Source organism: Notothenia rossii (genome assembly GCF_949606895.1).
Source record: "Notothenia rossii genome assembly, chromosome: 10".
Lineage (NCBI taxonomy): Eukaryota > Metazoa > Chordata > Actinopteri > Perciformes > Nototheniidae > Notothenia > Notothenia rossii.
Window position 1 is genome coordinate 38,011,948 of NC_136908.1, and position 19,432 is coordinate 38,031,379.

Here is a 19,432-nt window from a genome sequence, read left to right on the forward strand (position 1 = left end):
TTTAATGCTTTGTCAAGCACTTTGTGACTATGTCTTTGAAAAGCGCTTTATAAATACATTTTACTTTTTTTTTGTTACTTACTGCATCATGTATGATCTATTCATTTTGCCAACTGAATTACTATAAAATGTTATTTTCTTTTTTGATGATGCTCCATATTAACAATGCCATCCCTGCCCAGCTTTAACATCTTGTAGTTAAGATATACATAATAATAATAATATACCTTTTCGAGTGACTTATTATGCATTTCGGCAATGTGTTACAAAGAAAAACTGTTTCCTAATGCCTTTTTGTAACTTACATTTATTTATGCAGTATAGAGACAACTAGCTCTACAATGCAATAGCAGAACAATGTTCATTTATTTTGAGACTTATATACAGATTATCTTCAGATGAGGATGCTTATTTGTTTGCTAGGTTGTGTAGCTTTAGCCTATTTTTTTTGCATCATTACCAGGCACTATCATGAAACATGAAACCATCAAACACAGTATTTAACACCTTTCAGCAGGATTCTCAATGGAACTGTTGAGTCAACCTCTGTGAATTTGTTCTAAACTTCAACCTGAGGCCTTGAAATGATTCTGGCTAAGATAATCAGATGGCTAGCTAGAGGTGGTAAGATGTAGTAATAATATCTCAGCTGGCAAAATCTATAGTCATAACTACTACTACAAAAAAAATGTTAAGACCTGAGGGTGGCAGAGAACGTACTATTTAAAGTGCCAACTGAATACCCACTTTTTTAATTAATCTTTTAATTGATATGTTTTTATTATATATTTGTTTTATTCTTGTTTTTGTATTCTTTTGTTTTATTATTCTTTTTTTTATTATTCTTTTATTCAGACCTCTGTTTATTGATCTCTATTGGTTTTAAATGTTTTATCAATCACAAAGTCAGAAGTGACTTGGTATTTATTACCTGGGAGGGGGGGTAATATTATTTTTTGTTTATGTGTTTGTTTTTTGAAACATTTTGTGTTACTTTTGAGTACGAAAAGTGCTATTTATGTAAAGATTAGATTGATTGATTGATTTTGGTCGACCTCTGTTTGACCTCCATTTTTTCTGCTTTTTCCAAAAACTGCTCACAAGCAGCGTTAGAATAGAGAAGTTACACAGGTAGCAAAAAGAGGAGTAGGACTGAGTGAAGGGAGAAATACAGCTGCTAATTGTTATAATGATATTACTATAAATATTTGCAGGAAGACTATTGAATGATTGGTTACTGGCAACATGGCTAAAACACCTGATGTCTAATGATGACTACCCCTCTGACAAAGCAGCAGCAGAATGAGAAGAAAGGAAGAACGGGGGAGAGAGAGAAGTGTACTGAGGATAATACATGTGCTCCATAGTGGGAATAGGGAAGGTATTTTCTGGCAGCTAGGTTGATAGCTAGTGCATACAGTGTTGGCAGTGCAAAGTATTTTTAATGCCAAAAAAAAGAAAGAAACACCAGAAAACACTATATTTCTTCTGCACTACTTTTTAAAATACCACCAATCTGTCAACATTCTGGGCACCTCAGATGACGGAAGCTCTGAAAAGCATTTTAAGGTTATTCTGCACTGCACACAATAGGGATGGGAATCGAACTGCTCAGGGAGACAGTGGGAAATGTAACCATTGTTATGCAACAGAGACTTTTTCTACTTTTCTATCTTATGTGTCATCAGAATTCTTAGCATTCAGCAATAATATAAAACTACTAAAATTGTGCCTCAGGCTTTCGGCACGAAAAGTGCTGTTATGGCTAGATTTTGGAGTAATATAAAGGAATATTTTTGTGCATGACCTCGAGTCTAGGATAGAAACTGTGTCTTTAAGTCGTGAGTAGAGGTGAGCCGAGAGCCAGAGGGGAACACTGGCAGGTCGGAGGACGGAGATCCTCTCTGACCTTCAGTGTCATTGTTGGAAGGCGCAGGGAAGGATGGAGGAGGATGAGTGGAAGAGGATGGAGTTGCTGGGAGGGATCTGACTGGGGGAGCAAGGCCAGTCTTTAAAGGGGAATGGGAGAACATGAGGACAGAGGTACAAGAGAAAGACACATAAAGACATCCAGGGAGGGATAGATACAGAGAAGGGTGGAGGGTGAGACAGATGAGGAGGAAGTGAGGAGGGGGGGGGGGGGGTCAGTACTCTGGCTTCTAGTCATTGGTCTGTAGCTTGTTATCTTGTGTTATTTTTCTCTTCAGTCCTTCACTGATCATATCAGGCACAAGAGTAATGCAAACACATTATCGGGATGAACCCAGCCATGGGGTTGATCAGCAGATCAAGCACAATGACAAAGCAGCCGCAGCCATTCCCAGAGCCATGACACCAAGACATTTGACTTAAGAGGGGGGGGGGAGATCCTACAAGAGATCTAGTATGCTTCAAACAAATAAAGAAAACGTTTTTCAGTTTTTCAGATGTGTTTTTTGTGCCATTTTTATGGCTTTTCAAAAACCAACACTTAAAAAATATTGATGATTGGTGAAGAGAGAAAGTACGTATGATTTTAAAGAGGAAATATTATGCTCATTATCAGGTTCATGTTCAAGCTTTGTGCCTCTACTGTGATATTCTTTAATGTTCAAAAAGCTCTTTATTTTTCTCATCCTGCCTGTGCTGCAGCACTTCTTTTCACCCTCTGTCTGAAACCAGAGTCCAGTCTGCTCTGATTGGTTAGCTGGACGGCACTGTTGTGATTGGTCAACATTTTAGAGCTGTCCCGCAAGGTCCATTGTTATGCACAAAAAAACCTATAGAGCACACTATACAGGAGAGGGAAAACTCCATAGAAGCCCTGCTTTAATACCTCACAATCTCTCCTTTTTCATTTTTCACACAACCATAAAGCTGCCTTCACATTATAAGCGATTTGCTTTCTGCTCAATGCGAGGTAGGACGCAGAGCGGTGTCACAGCTTTTTATGGTTACTTCACCTTCTAGGATGTGCCGTTTTATAGAGCTGTTATCTGATTGGTAGGTCAGAATAATTAAAACTTTGAGCGTATTGACAATTTAGTGTGGTGGCACTGCTCTCTCCACAGGGAAACCATGGCAACATCAGCAGGGAGCAGTTTTCCCGCTGGTCATGTGAAGGTAGCTTTAGAGGAGAAGTATGGGCCTTTGCATCCATTTGTAGTTTCATTTGTATCCTTATTGGTGGCTGCAAGCTTCACATCGGAATATGAAAGTAGTCATTTGCTACATGTTCCGAAACACTTGTTGGTTTGAAGCATACTGATCCTTTGCGATCGCGCTAAGCACAATCTGGTGAAGCTGCGTGTCATCAGTCATACAGGCCATAGCCTCCAGGTGCCATTCAATATACTGCTCATAAAGAAACGCTGCACAGTGATGATCTACTGCAGCATATTCCGCCAAGCACTACATTAAATACCTTTACCTCAGACACGCCATCAACTACTCTGTATGCAGGTACTGTGGACACCCCCCCTGCACACACACACACACACACACACACACACACACACACACACACACACACACACACACACACACACACACACACACACACACACACACACACACACACACACACACACACACACACACACACACACACACACACACACACACACACACCAAATATCCATCCACCAGCTGTGTCTGGTGTGTTCAGTGTGTGACTGCATTCTTGCTGAAGCAGTGCAATGATATGAAGAAAGCCAACAGCACCACCAAGTGGAGGATCAGTGTACAGCTGACAGAGTGCATTGTGGACGTCACCATACTCTTCACAACAACAATATATGTATTATAATAATGCTTAATACTAGACATGCGAGTCTGTACATATTATCATTTAAAACCTCGGGAATGTACATTGTGGCTCCTGAAGCCAAGACTGAATAACACTGTATTCTAGTCTGACTAAACCAGGGGTGGCCAACCAGTCAGAGGTTAAGAGCCACATTTTGTCTATGTTACTGCAAAGAGCCACATCAAACACACAGTCACTGATACCACTTGTTTCAGTTTTTTGTTTTCTGGAGACAAGATTTCATGAAAATGAAAAAAATAAAAATTCTCCAAGAAAATGGTAGGGGAAACGCAGGATAATGTTTAATCAACGATAGGTTTCCCCCCCCAAAGGTGATTGGTTCACTGCATCGCAGGTATTATTGTGAATGGCTCTTGGGCCACATCAAAATTAGACGCGCTGTCATCCTCTCATACTGACACCTGACACCACATATACACACGTAGAGAGAGCCGGGACGAAAGTAACACGGGACGAAAGTAACAGAGCGATTTTATCCGAGCCCAAACAACTTTGACCGGCCAAATTACGTCCGAATTATCAGCATTCGATACTTAACAGACCTACTAAATATCAGGTTTAACTGTCAGGAGTAGTGTTGTCACGATACCAACATTTTGGTTTCGATACCAAGTCAAGAATTCCGATTATTTTTCGAAACAGTCTTAAATGTAATTATTGTGCTTTATTTCACACCAGAACCATAACTATAACACAAACTTTTAAACAATGAGAACAATAAATAAAATAAATGACAAGAATTCATATTAAATAAAATTAAAACATTTCTTACAGACAGGCCTCGTGTAGTCCGTAGGCTTGCCCTCACTGTCATAGCTAAAATACATCAACATTTCGCTTCTGGCCTCTTTTTTGTCAACAAGTCGAGGCGCAGCACTCCCACTTGCAGCCATGCTTCTCGTTTTCTCACATGCTCTGGCAGCTAGCGCGTGCACGAGAGAGGGAGGGACTTAGAGCGTGCTTGAAAGGGGCGGGACTGTAGGCACGGCTGCAGTGCAGGGAGTGGAAGCAGTACCATACTAATGAAACGGAGGAATAGTAACGTTTTTAACGGCAGGGTATCGCGGTATACCTTTCAAGTATCGGTACACCGTGCAACACTAGTCAAGAGTCAGTGTCTCTCCCCCAAACTCACACATATAAAATTCGATATGAACTGAAGAGCCGCATGAAACTAGGCAAAGAGCCGCATGCGGCTCGAGAGCCGCGGGTTGGCCACCCCTGGACTAAACCTTTATTTGGTAATAATGAAATATAAGAACAATAAAAACGGAAATACTCTTAAATAGTTTATTAAAACTCCAAGTTTCTATCTCATGGAGGGTGAATTTAAAATATAATTTGAATACCTTTAATATTTAATTTGGTTTTATTTGTACATTATGCCTGCTTTTACACAAATGTGTGTTTAAAGGCCCTGCACACATGCGCACACACACACGCAAGCATTCATGCAAGCACGCACACATGCACACACACACACACGTGCGCGCGCACACACGCAAGCATTCATGCAAGCACGCACACATGAACACACACACACGTGCGCGCGCACACACGCAAGCATTCATGTAAGCATGCACACACACACACACACACACACACACACACACACACACACACACACACACACACACACACACACACACACACACACACACACACACCTCGGAGCATCCTACTCTCAAGTTAACACAGACCCTAAATCACTTCCTAACTTTGATTCCTTACTAGAACCTAAGGATATGCTAGGAGCTCTATAAGAGTATTACAGAATGTTTGTGAATACGGGCCCAGACATTTATGTTTTAAAAAACAGATGCTGTGGGCAGCTGGGCTTAACTGTGTAAAAGAGAAAAGGGGAGAGAATCTATGAGCACAGATTTCTAAATGAAATGAACAAATAGAAAATCTGAGGGTACTGATCTGCTCAGTCCAGGAGTTTAAGTGCAAACATTAAACTGTGATGACTGCTAATCTGAGCTCACAGTTTAGGTGCATCCCAGAACATATAACCTTGGACTTCCAGAATATGCATAGAGCATTCTGAAGGAAAACAGGGAATTGTAAATATTAATTTAATATAATGCAATACAGCTATTTTGTTGGCCAGCATACCATATTTAAACCAAGAATTGGTTCAGGTGAACTACACTGCCTTTATTTAAGCTATATCTCAGTAATGCAGTAAAGACTGTGAACACTAAAGCAGTGCGTGAATTTTGTGAAGTGTCGTCTCAAATCGCACATGGCTGTTGTGCCCTCACTGTTGCGGCTCTTAGCTGTTAGCCACGGTCCTTTGTGATATCAAATCATTATATTGCTAATTTACCCCTCTAAAATGAATGGTGGCTTCTTTGTGATAGAAGTATACATTACTTAAATATTCAAAAAAAACACATAACTCTTATTTCTAGTGTCCATTGATCCACACTGAACTTTGACCATGACCGTTGTGTATTTTGCCATACTTTGCATTACTCAAAATAGCACATGTAAGTGCAGAAGTAGGCGATTTGAGACACAGCTTAAGGTTTGAAGCAGGGCAAGCTAGCATAGCTATCTCATTAAAACACACTTTTAACAACATGGAAGCTTTATACTGTCAGGCTCTATGTATTGAGCTGACAGTGTATGTTCTGGTGTCTAGTGAGGAGAAACAACAGCATGTCTCCAGAGTTTCCTCCCCAGGCAGCAGGACTCACCGCTGGCTGCAGCTGGCCGTTGATGCTCACTGTGCGGAAAGGCGAGTTGGTGGACAGACGTTTGTCCCACTCACTGGGCCGAGGCTCTGGCACAGACTCCATGAAGCTCCTCTTCAGCTCACTGATGCTCGTGTGGTGACGCATGATCCCAGTCTGGGTCTTATCCAGGTCCTTCAACAAGAAAAAACAAGTCAGAACAGATGGAAGGGAAACAATGATAGAATTTGAATAAAATGTGAAAGAAAGGAAGAGGAAAAGGAAGTGAATGACATGTAAAGAAATTAAAGGTGACAAATAGCCAAACAAAATGAATCATCTAGATTGAAAAACGAAATCGTAAGAACTGCCATTTTTTTTTAAATCTCTTGAAAATTGCTCTCTTTTGCTTTTCGTTAGTTCAGCTACTACTTGAATAAAGCCTGCCTTTCCTCAATAACATGCTGAGGTCATGGAATACAATTATTATTTAAGGGAAACCCGACACCAGACTGCATCATCTGTCTGTGATCCATGATCCATGATTGAGCCAAGCATCGGTCACAGTCGGAGATAATGAGTTTGCACGCATTTCTGAATCCCCCTTGTCCGGCTGATGATAACAGAAAGAAAGCAACAGAGGATTTCTTCTGATTACTGTTTCATTGGCTCACAGATTACTGTGCATCATCAATGCCAACAAGAGGAGATGTTAAAGGTCACGGAACACAGAGGTGTGAGCCAGGAGGTGAGGGTAGAACTCACCCCCCCCCCCCCCCCTCAGCAAGGCAGCATAAAGGGAAATGAGAGGAAGTCTGTACACTGAATATTGCAAGCTCCCAAACAATTGTAAAAAAACATGAAGAGATTATGATTATTTAATATTGTGAAGACCTCTTTCAGGAAAATGTTGTTTTGTGAAGTAATGGTGAGGGTATAATAAAGCAATAGCTCACGACAGGCCGTGGTATATGCTCATTATATCACAGCTAAGGGGCGTGGTTCGGCCCGACGCGAAGCCTAGGGTCGACAACCCCCTTAGCTGTGTTATAATGAGCATATATCACGGCCTGAAGTGAGCTATTGCTTTTATAAAACGGTTACCAAGTGTGGCAATATGAAAGAAAAATACACACTCTAATTTAAATAGTTTTTATTAGTAAATAATGATGTTCAAAATAAAATAGTCCCTCCTTTGCCTTCTGCAGAAAACATAGTGCAAGGTGGTTGCTATGCAACAACACTAACAGCAAGCGAACATATTAGACAGAGAGCGTTGATCCATTATTTGGCTGTTTATTTACATTAATGTGTATGTTGCTGTTTATTGTGCAGCCACTGAAAACCTGTCCAGCATCAGTAGCATGGCTTACGTGGTCACTTGTATAGGTTGAGGTTGTTCGAGGCTGTTGCTTGGCGTGGCGAGAATATTGCTCCACTTTCTCCGGTCCCCGAGATTGGGCTTCCAGTAGCTCTGGAGAGAGCTTTCGCACCTGTGGCCACTAACGGTCATAATTTCTCTGCTTTGTTTCAAGACCCGCATCAGAAAGCTTTTGAATGGTGCTACTTTTCCAGTTGGTCTACCTGCTCTTCACGTAGCTCTGCATGTCTTAGTTTAGGTGCTTTTTTTTCTGGAGATAGGAACTGCTCAATCCACTCCTACATACTATAGTAAGACCCCCCCGGAGGTCGAAGTTAATCTTAAATGTTTCCATTTTATGCTTTGTAAGTTTGTTTCGTAACGGAAGAAATTTAAATATATTTATAAAACTGACAAGTCAAATCAAGCAATCTGATTGGTCGATAGCGTTTTTGCGGACCTCTTTGATTACAGATTTGAAAACATCGTTGCTTGCTTTAAAAGTAGCACAATTCATTATGTTAAACCTTCAAAAGTATCTAGATATCCCTGCCCTAATGCCAAAGGAACTGCACACTGAATATGTTTTGCCGTTTGATGTCTATGTCTGGACCGCTGCGTCAAAAAGGAGGGCTTCTGCCCAGCTTCTGTCCCGTTACTTCTCCGCTGCTTTCTTGCTCCAGTATGGTATACTGTTTTTCTCAGACGCGGAGGGATACTGACTTGTTGTGAAAAGTAACTTACAATTCTACCCGTGGTATACGCTCAGTATATCACGGCTAAGAACCAATCAGATTGCTTGATTTGACTTGCCGTTTTATAATAAGAGTTATTTCCGTTTATGTGGCAGAGGTATAATTTTGTTCATGTTCTATGCCCTCCAGAATTGTTGGTAGGTAACCTTAGTGAATTTGAACTAAACAGGCTTTACACGAATACAAATTATGTTTATGCTCTTGTTCTTTCAAAATACTCACAATAATAGTGCATGTATTGGTGCAGTTTTATTATTTAATATACTTTGCAAAAACATGTATTTATGTATTGCTAGCAACATATTTTAGTGTTAACTTAACCAAAACAGGAGCACTAATATATAACATTATTATTAAATACTATGGTTAAAGCTAAATTGGTGTGCATTCTTTTTTAATAATTGTGGCTGAATCATACACACATTCCCTAAAGGTAAGCTTTCTGTTTGCTGAGCTCATTATTTGTATTACTTTGAGGCCAATCAGCAAAAAACTGTGAATATATTTTCCAATAAAAGATACACAATGAGGACATTCTTGATGGGTTGGGTAATGTCTTAGACCGCCCTGTATACAGCCACCTTTAATCACATTAATGTTGACCTTGAGAGGATCTTGAAGAAATGTAGGATATTTTGCAGTAATCAGTGTGCAGACTCCTCATGGAATAGTAAATCATACATATTTTTCCTTCACTTACAGTTCAGATGCTCGGCATGCTATCTTTAAGCGAGAAGCAGGTGCATAGCTGTTAGCTAAGCTCAGCTAACATGTGCTCTGTGTGAGTACCGGACTCATAGAGAAAACGGGTCTGCCCTGCAGGCTGTAATGGTTGGAAAGCTATTAAACGTCTTTTTAAATGTGAATAAACTGTTTGATAGTGGGTAAACTACTGCATATTTTAGTATACCATATACAGTATGATAGTCGGCAGGCAGAATTGAAGAAGCAAACACATACAGTACTGACACATGAAGAGGGGGCTGACATGTCATATCAGAAGCAGACCGAGGTACCTTTTAGATGTTGAAAACAAAACTAGGGGCTTTAAGGTACAATGTGTGTAAACTTAAAAGCTAAACTTAGATTTAAAAATAAAAGTTCTAATATAATCCACAGAAAGTGAATATGTTACAGTGTTGATGTTTTGACAAAGACTTCTCTGTATGGTGACACAGTCCAATAACAAACTAACATAGTTACATTATAGGTTAACATGAGTGCTACAGTAGACACAAATGTGGGTAACATGCACCCTCTATTGGACTCTTTGGGTAATACTCAATCACATGCACTCGTCTCACTGTAATTGCATAGATGTAGCCGGCCAATCAGGACAAGTCTACCAAAATCTGTGTGCACCCAAAGGCAGCTACGCAACTGACTGTTACCCTTCTATACTGTATTTGCTTATAGAACTAGGGTTACAATACGTAACCTGAGCTACAGACACCATATGTGAACATTATAGCAGAGTTATGTTGACCCACTCTGAGAGTTTTAGCACTTTGGTGGAATTGTGCATATTATTGCCGTGTTATGGAGCTAATATTAGGGGTTAATTTATTAAACGATATACAAAGCTGCAATGTTAACATGTCCAACCCCTCCTCGGAATTGATATAAAGCCAGCACATGATGGAACAGTGGTCACAGTACTGAGAGCAACAACAGTTCACAGACAGTAAACACTTTGCAAGCGAATGGTGATCATGAAGTAAATGAATGAAAGTGGGAGAGTTCAGTAACCATGAGGAACATGAGAAACTACAGCAGGGTCCAGAATCGGTTAGTTAGCTCACTGACAGATACACGACTGGGAAAGAACAAACAAGTCATTTATTTATTTGTATCTTCTCTGTCAAATGGACGTCAGACATTTTGACATTTCAAAGCTGAAAAAGCTCAAATGTAGGTATCCTACAAACACACCTTTTATTAAGTCTGTTATACTACATACTGTATAACAGAAGACATATACACATATATATTTGTCTCCAATAGAGGCCTGCGTCCGTGTTTGAAAAGCTTCCTAATTCTCAGAGGAATTTCAGAGGAAGAATGTAACAGTTTTAGACTAGATCCTGGCAAATATAAAATGGATTCATAAAGCAGAGCTTACTATTTTATAATTGCACTGAAACACTTGTTGTGCCTTATAAATACAACATTTTATTATTGGAATCATTTGTATTATATATATATATATATATATATATTGTTTCTTTCTTCTTCTAATTATTATTATGTTTCCATTCTATGCCAATCATCAGTAAGAGTTCATTTCATTGTATTTGTCTAAAACTAATCACACCATAATAAACGCATGTATCACATCTGGACCATACACTTTTGAATATGTATGTTTTTTGACTAAGATGTGCTTTGATATATTTCCTACAGACAGATGAAGGGCATGTTTTTCTCTTGTAAACAGTCATATAAGTATTTCAACTGCAACAGCATTGTGTTGTGAGTCCAGTCCCAACAGCCAAGCTGCAGTACCAGGTTAAACTTTGACCTTTCCCAATCATATACTGTATTATACAATGAAATATGGAAAAACAACAATAATGTTGAAGTGAAGTGAAGCTACTTGCATCAGAGAGAAAAATAGTGCATGCCAAGCGGTAAGGGTTAAGCTGAAACAAGGCAAAAAAAAGAAACATTGGTGTCAAAGCAAAAGGAAGCACAGCAGCCATGCAAGCAGAAAAACGTGACAGCAAACAGAGATCTGAAGAATGAAGATACAAACCTCCAACATTAAATTGCTATGTCTGATATAAAGAGTTTCACCCTCAAGTTTCTTAGCTCTTTTCTGTGGAAAATCAGGAAAAAGGGGAGAGCTGGTTGGAAATATTGCACAATTCATTCAAACATTTGAATATTTCATTTGCAATGAGCAGCACTGACCAGGGCAATGACATGAATCACATAAAATAAAAGATCTATGGGGGTTGCAGTTCCAATGTGCCCAGCTCAGTGAGGGAAAGTTAGGATAAACACACAGCTGGTGTGTGTGAAGCCAGCCATACACACTGTGGCCCAATCCCAAACCACGCCCTACACCCTACCCCTCCGTTGCGCGTTCACGTGGACGGTCCGCTATATTGAGGGCTGTTCCAAACCAACGAGTGTGGAGCGGTGTGGAGGGGGAGTGGGCTATCAAGCCCTCAAACAGCGAGTCTGCAGCGGTGCTGACTTGAGACCGGTCTCTACCTGACCGGAGTCACGCTGTGTGTGTCCGTCAGGAAACACGCTGTTTACAAGTAGTTCCAGCAAACATCCACTGATAAACTGCGATGTTAACAACCTCATGATAACCTCATATGTTTTTAACTTAGGATCATACCTGTGTTTAGTCTAGAAAAAGGTAAATGTGTCCATTTTATTATAAAGTTGTGTATATTTACAGACTGTTGCAAAAACTAAGAAGCTTATAAACATCAGGTTTAAAACTAAAAGAGCTTTACAAAAAAGTAACGCAATGAAATATGTATGGAGTTCTATTTGAGTTATTAATTTACATTTTTTGTCTAAGAGATGCTGATTTGAAACCATTGTGACATACATTTACGGCATTTCCTGTTTCTGCCGGAGAGAGGGGAGTTTGTCCCAAAGCTTGCTGCTGTATTTACTCCCTCCATCTGACAGGAGGGAGCCTCGTTGAGCTGCGAGTGTGGCTACAGACGGAGTTCACTCTGTCACGGAGGGGTAGGGTCGAGGGGGTGATTTGGGATTGGGCCTGTGAGAGGAAGTCACATAATGCATGCAAAGGCTGCTGCAGGGCACTGAGCAGGACAAGGAGCAGGGCTGTGTGCCTGTCACTTCAGGAATTCACCTTTTATCATACTATTTTTACACTTCAATATACGTGCACGATTGACCTTACTGCCATATTTAAATCAGCATAGTCTCACCTTGAGAGCTGGTAAACTGAATAATTTAAACAGTTGAATATTTACACATCCAGCAGGAACAGAGCAACATTAGCATTCACTTGGAGTCGTGTTCATAGTCCACAGTGGTTCCCAACCTGGGGGTCGCGACCCCCTTGGGGGGTCGCCAAAGATCGCAGGGGGGGCGCCAGACCTCAGATGATTTGAGGCCTAATATCATATTTAGAATAAAAAAAATAAAAAAATTACATATCATTTTTTTTTTTACATATCATTTTTTTTACATATTGTAACGCAATACATGATTACCGCTAAAAGCCTTGTCTATATTACAATAAAATATAGAAATTAATTGATTAACTAAAATTAAAATTCAAAAAATTCATCTGATACTCCTCCGATTGGCGCCAACATTGACGTTACTGTGTCAGCTTTCATAATAATAACAGTTTGCTGCGCTTGCTAGCTAGCGACCAACTTCATAAGGTGAATATTTTTGTCTAAAAATGTCTGAAAAACGTAAAGGAGATGACAGCTCATCTGCAATCAAAAAGAAAATGAGGACCTACCTAGAGAGCTATCTTAACTTCGGTTTCATGGAGGGAACGGACAAAACCCGCCCAGAGTGTGTGATATGCAGAGAGAAGCTAGCCAACGAAAGCATGAAACCCAGCAAAATGAAGAGACACCAACAGACCATGCACCCAGAAACATTCGGGCGTGATCGGGACTTTTTCATAAAGAAACAACACCTTGCAAAGGCAAACAAGCCAATGGATATTAGAACAGCGTTTGTTAGGGCTGGCAGCGAGGCCTCTTTTGAATGTGCACTTTTAATAGCAAAGGCAAAGAAACCGCACAACATTGCAGAGCAGCTCATTAAGCCAGCTTGCATTAAGATGGCTGAGAAACTGTGCGGCCCGCAGGTGGCGGAGAAGCTAAAAACTGTACCACTGGCAAACAATACGGTGAAAGACAGAATTGAGAAGATGGCAAGTAACTGCGAGCTGCAGCTGCTCGAAAAGCTTGGAAAGGGGCCATTTGCCATACAACTTGATGAAACCACAACTGTAGCAGACGAGGCTGTGCTGATCGTTTATGTGCAATATATCGATGGGGAAGATTTGAAGCAGGACATTCTTATGTCAGTCAACCTTACCACTACCACTCGGGGTGAGGACATTTTTACTGCAGTGGATTCTTACCTCTCATCCCACAAGCTTTCCTATGAGAATTTAGTTGCATGTTGCACAGACGGAGCTGCCTCAATGATGGGGAAAAACAAGGGATTTAACAGTCGCTTGAAAGAAAAGGCCCCACACTGCACAATATTTCACTGTGTGATACATCGCCAGGCCCTGGCCAGCAATAAACTGTCAGAAGACCTCAGCGAAACACTCTCAACTGTTATTAAAATAGTCAATTTCATCAAAAGTCCCCCCACCAACAAGCGTCTATTCGCAGACTTGTGCGAGGATGAAGCGCGCCAAACCCTCTTCCTGCACACCGAGGTGCGCTGGCTCTCACGCGGCCGAGTGCTGGCACGCTTTGTAGAACTGAAGGAAAAAATTGAAGAGTTTCTACAAACTCGTAACCGCGCACTGTCAGAGCAAGTGACTGAGTCATTCTGGATTAAAACAGTATATCTGGCCGACACCTTCAGTCTCTACAATGAAACAAACAAGCGTCTGCAAGGCGTGGAGTCCAACATTCTCCAATGATGCATTTGTGCGCAAACTGGAGTACAGGGTCGGGAAAATGGAGAGGGGGGAGCTGCAACAGTTTCCACTACTGCTGAAACAATCCCAAAACAATCCTGAAACGGTGCCTGTGTCTGTACGTCGCGAGTTCATCCGCCATATGAACGCACTGCAAACGGAAATGCAATCACGGTTCGCTGACATAGACGAGTATGTCTCCAAGGAATTGTGGGTTTTAGATCCCTTTATTGCCAAAGTTGAGGATGTGGAATACCTGGATTGCGAAGATGAGCTCACCGACATCCAAGCTGACTCGCTGTCAAAGAAATACTTCCAGGAAAAAGGATTCAAAAAGTTTGGGATTCTCAAAGGACCAAGCCTCGCTCCAAAGATCACACTGCATGCCACGACCAGGATTATACTCCCATTCAGTACGACATATCTATCAGAAACAGCCTTCAGCGCACTTGTTGCCATCAAGACAAAAGCACGCAACACACTGGACGTTCACAACGACTTTAGACTGGCTGTCACTCACATTACACCGGACATTCCATCCCTGGCTGCGGGCGTGCAAGCCCAAGGTTCACATTAATGAACCTACTTGAACCTCGTCTTCTCTCTGCTACCTGTTCCATGGCAGACAAGCATTTGATTTACCTGTTTAATATGCCAGTTTTTCATTTTTTTTATACAGGCCTATGCAACCATATTACCCTTTATTTATGAGACATAGTATATTCTTTTGAAGTGTCCTGTTCTTCGACATTTGAAATAAATATGATGCATACATTTGCAAGTTAGTAGCTAATAAAAGCATACAAAGACAGAAATGTATCATTTTTTCTTTAATATAAATGTTTCTTCTGCGCGTAAAGTGCCGGTTTCAGTTGGATTATTTGTCACAGTTGCTCCGATCAGATTGGTCTCCTCCATTTTGTAGATTATTTACGATTTTTTAATCCACATAAACACATCACCAAAATCCGGCTTACTTTGAGCATGTGTTTTAAACAGTTGAATCCCTTTGTGAATTGTTTCCACTTGCACCGTCCTTTAATTTCTTGATACAGCGGGCATCCAAATTCATTAATCCTGAGTCCAATAACCAATAAAGTCACTCCAATAGTGCTCCTTCATTACGCTTTCATCCTCCTTTAATGAAATACTTCACATTCATCCAGTTTGTGACAGTAGTTGTAGCATTTTTGAGACTTTTAAACTTTCCGCTGTTACCAGGCACGGCTGTCACTACCCGATCTGCCCCCCTGCCCGATCTGTACTGCGCATGTGCGAGATGGTCCGCCATACTGGACAACTACATACGGCAACTGTAATAGGACACTTCACACAGTGGCGTTTGGCAAAGCAGAAAAAGAACACAAAAAAACCGGGAGAGATGAGTTATTGTTATGACAACGTGACTTCACTTTTATTTAACAACTCTTTTTATTGGGTTCTTTTATTTGGGGTTAAGTACATTGTCAGAATAAGTGAAACATAGATTTAACTTCTGTTAGACAGCTATATGCCATACATTTTTGCATACATTCACAGTAAATATTTATTCAGTATGATAACTGCCAAACAGAAGTTAAATCCATTTTCTTTTTGTGCTTTGCCAAACGCCACTGTGTCAAGTGTCCTAGTTGGGTTGCCGTACGGAGTTGTCCAGTATGGCAGACCATCTCGCACATGCACAGTACAGATCGGGCAGGGGGGCAGATCAGCAACAGCGATAATTAAAGTTTCAAAGTTTTGGGGGGTCGCAAATTCCAACAGGAGTCATTTAGGGGGGCCCTGGGTGAAAAAGGTTGGGAACCCCTGCACTAGAGTGTCACAGTGATGACGTATTTTTGTAGAATGACCTGGAAGATAGCTCTGAGGTTTCCCTTCGACAAAAAGCCAGTGGGATTTTTCAATTGGATTTTTCAATATTCCAGAAAGTAAGCTCTGTGGCAAACACACGTTTACAATACTATCACGTTTTGATCAGCAGGATAATCTTCACATATTAACACTACTTTATGATATTTGAAGCGTAAATGCTATCGCTAGAGGTGTAAAGCTAACATCAGGCTGTAAAGGAACTAAATCACGGTCACATGACTTCACATCCCCACCGCTAAGCTAAAGGCGGCTAAGGTTTTATGATGACGTTTAGTGATCTAATTTAGTCATTTGTTAGAGCAAAGTGAGATATTTACTGATGTATTTAATGTCGTAAAACAAAAACGTGAAAACTTTTGTTAATCACAACCTTACTTCTAGCCAAAAGTACATTTAAAGGAAAAAATGACTTTGAAAAGAGGGAACCTGTTCCCAACTTTGTTCACAATCATCACAAAAAAAATGGATGCAAAATCATGGATTGCATGACTCAGCAGAAAAGGCTTTTCTTAAACAGAGATAAGTAACAACTAAACCTGTCCTCCCTCTTACAAAGCTATTTTTAAACATCATAGCAACATGTTTGCTTCTGGAGATGGAGAAAGCACGTTGTGTACAAGAAAAAGGCTTTTTTTTGTTGTGCTGCATGGAGTGACAGTCCCCAAATGATATTTTGCACAATGGATTGATTTCTCCTTATTCCCAGTTTTTGTAGAGCTGATTGGACATGAACAAGCCTTCACAGAAAGACAAGCAGCGGAAATCATAAAGCAATCAAAGGATTACAGCGCTCTGCAGTGGAAAGCAGCACTGTCGGAAACAAAAGCATATCAGTGATAAAGGGATGCGATGGTGAGTCGGCAGAACCAGCGACATGCTAACCTTCCTCACTCGCACCACCTCCGTCTTTGCTTTGTCCTTAGGAGAGTGCTGCTCCACCGAGGGAAGACACATATTATGTTCAGGTATTGTTTAGTAAAAATGCAGGTTTGGAAGTATGAAAGACTTCGCAAAATAGTTGACTCTGTTTTAGTCAAAAACTGATGATCATGCAATAAAATTCAAGTTGTGCACCATCAATTCTCCAGTAAAATCCAATATAAAAATGCCGGCTAGGTGGTTAACATAACATGAACAAATAAAGTTCTTAAAGAAAAACATAAGCTATTCAAATATATCTCCTGGTGAATTCAGCATAAAGGCTAATTTCACATCACTCTAGCATTAAACATTTTAAGGAAGTATACTGTTTTAATTTACTTTAATTTGAGTAACTTGATATTGATCGGTGTTGAGCTACTGTCAGTAAAACCAACCTACCTAATTACTGCAAAAATGTCACTTTAAAAGATTTCTATGAAATAGGACAGGGTAATATCACGTAACCATGAGTCAGCATAATTTGGTCAGCCATCAAAGGTTTTACCACTGCTTATAATATGGTAGCTACCATTTAGGACATTGTAAACAATATTGCTTATCAACAGTCAGGTGAGATTTTAGGCGATATTAAATGTTTCCATTATTTAACATAAATGTGATTTAGCTCCAGTAAAGGTATCACCACAATATTGTGATATACATTACATTAATCGTAGTGATATCAAAATTGCTGACTTGATCTAAGAAAGGGATAAAATATTCAGTTTGTGCCACTGGAACTTTTAATGTGACATTTCTTTTTAGTAACTGTTGTGTTCCATCAATGGTCGTATAACTGATACAAAAACAGCAAAATAACAGCAACTGGAGATAATTACTGAGAAATTAGTATAAAACAACTGTTGTATTGATTGAATTACAGCTATGGAAATGTACAGTACATTATACTGACTTTCTCAGCATGGAAGAAGTGTTGAGTTTGCATTAAAACAGATGCAGAAAACAGGGGGACTGGCTTATTAAATGAAGTCCTGATTCTTTCTGCATTCAATTTACAGTAAATAGAAACAGCTATATGTATTGGACATATCATGAACAACTTAGTAACTTTCTTATTTCATCCTTTCTTACTCTTCAAGTCATAGTGCATGATGTTTTGTGAATACATGTCTGTTTAGATTATGTTCCAACTGGTTCAGTGTGAGCATGCTTCAGGCAAACAAACCTGGCTCTTTTTCTCTCTGTCCCCTTTGGCGTTGGTCACAGAGGGGGAGTGCCTCCACTCTCTCCTGGTGAATGTCTGGTGCACAGACAAAGCTCACACATCAACACCAAGTCCAAGTACAACCAGGGCTAAAACATTACACACATCTGTTTAGATAAAAAAAACAAAAAACGTTAAAGAGCAACTTGCAGGTTAGAGACACCAGTGAATACATTTGTCGGAAAATGATGAATACACTAGATTTTCAAAAAGATATACAGAAATATACACTACAGTGACATCTGGCGTCGTTTTAGTAAGACATTTTCACTTCCGCATAAAAAAGCCTCCGCACGTGACCTCCCGTAACATGGGGGAGAGCGGCCGGTCTAACGTATGAATAAACATGGATCACAATGCTAGTTTTGACAAAGAAGAGGTTGAAAATAGATATTCGAATGCATATGATTATAATTATGAGCCTGTTATACGTCCAAGAGACCAGGAGCAGCCAATGGAGCTTTGGTGTGTGGAGAACCAGTGGAGAACAGAGCAGCTGTCTTGGTGATTGACCAGCGTTAGCTACAGTTAATGTTAGCTAACGTCAGTCACATCACAACATTGTAAAGTTAGCAATCATATATCAGGCTATAACTAAAGTAGTATTGATAATATAGTAACGTTACTGGCAGGACTGATCCATAACAGAAACTAATGCGCAAGTATCAGCCGTATCTCGTGCATCTTACGGTGCCGTGTACCGGAGGGGAGAGAGAGAGAGAGCAGCGAAGGGGGGGAGAGAGATGTAATACGGTTTCCTGATAAAGCTGTGGAGAGTATGTGCTGCAGGGAGGTGGATGCACAACGCACCCAGGAACAAACGCTAGCTCCGGTCCTTTTCCCGAGAGGGAAACTGTGGACTCGATGTCCTGACAGGCTCGAGTTTGTGCAACCTGCACAAACACAAGCTCACCATGATTACAAATGGTGAAATGCAATGTAAAATTACCGAAACAATACCAGCTCACTAAATCACAACCGCTCAAACCAACTACAAACTACTACCGCAGATTGGGCAGAGAACGAGTCCGAGAAAGTTGCTCCCCCATGTGAAGTAATATGACGCGTTTGACGTATGACGTTAAAAAAAGCAGTTTTAAGTAGCAGAGCTCAAAACGTCTCCTTTTCCTCTGAATTCCTACCCTTATGTCTTGTAAAACATATCAAATCCTGCTTTAACATTTTTAATTCTA

General features: G+C 40.3%; 1 protein-coding gene across 15 annotated transcripts in view; it reads right to left on the minus strand.

Annotated features, from left to right (window-relative positions):
• The window catches only part of LOC307023165 (protein 4.1-like), a 196,965-nt gene that overhangs the window by 70,511 nt on the left and 107,022 nt on the right, over window positions 1-19,432 (minus strand). For 11 of the 15 annotated variants that reach the window (XM_079656259.1, XM_079656257.1, XM_079656252.1 and 8 more), the window contains 4 exons: window positions 18,201-18,275; window positions 16,976-17,023; window positions 11,360-11,422; window positions 6,514-6,684 (listed from right to left, as the gene is read on the minus strand). In XM_079656259.1, the coding sequence (XP_079512385.1) occupies window positions 6,514-6,684; window positions 11,360-11,422; window positions 16,976-17,023; window positions 18,201-18,275 (357 nt within the window). Of the gene's footprint in view, window positions 1-287; window positions 2,010-6,513; window positions 6,685-11,359; window positions 11,423-16,975; window positions 17,024-18,200; window positions 18,276-19,432 lie in introns of those variants that run through there. The other 4 variants (XM_079656251.1, XM_079656260.1, XM_079656261.1 and 1 more) reach the window with 4 other exon arrangements.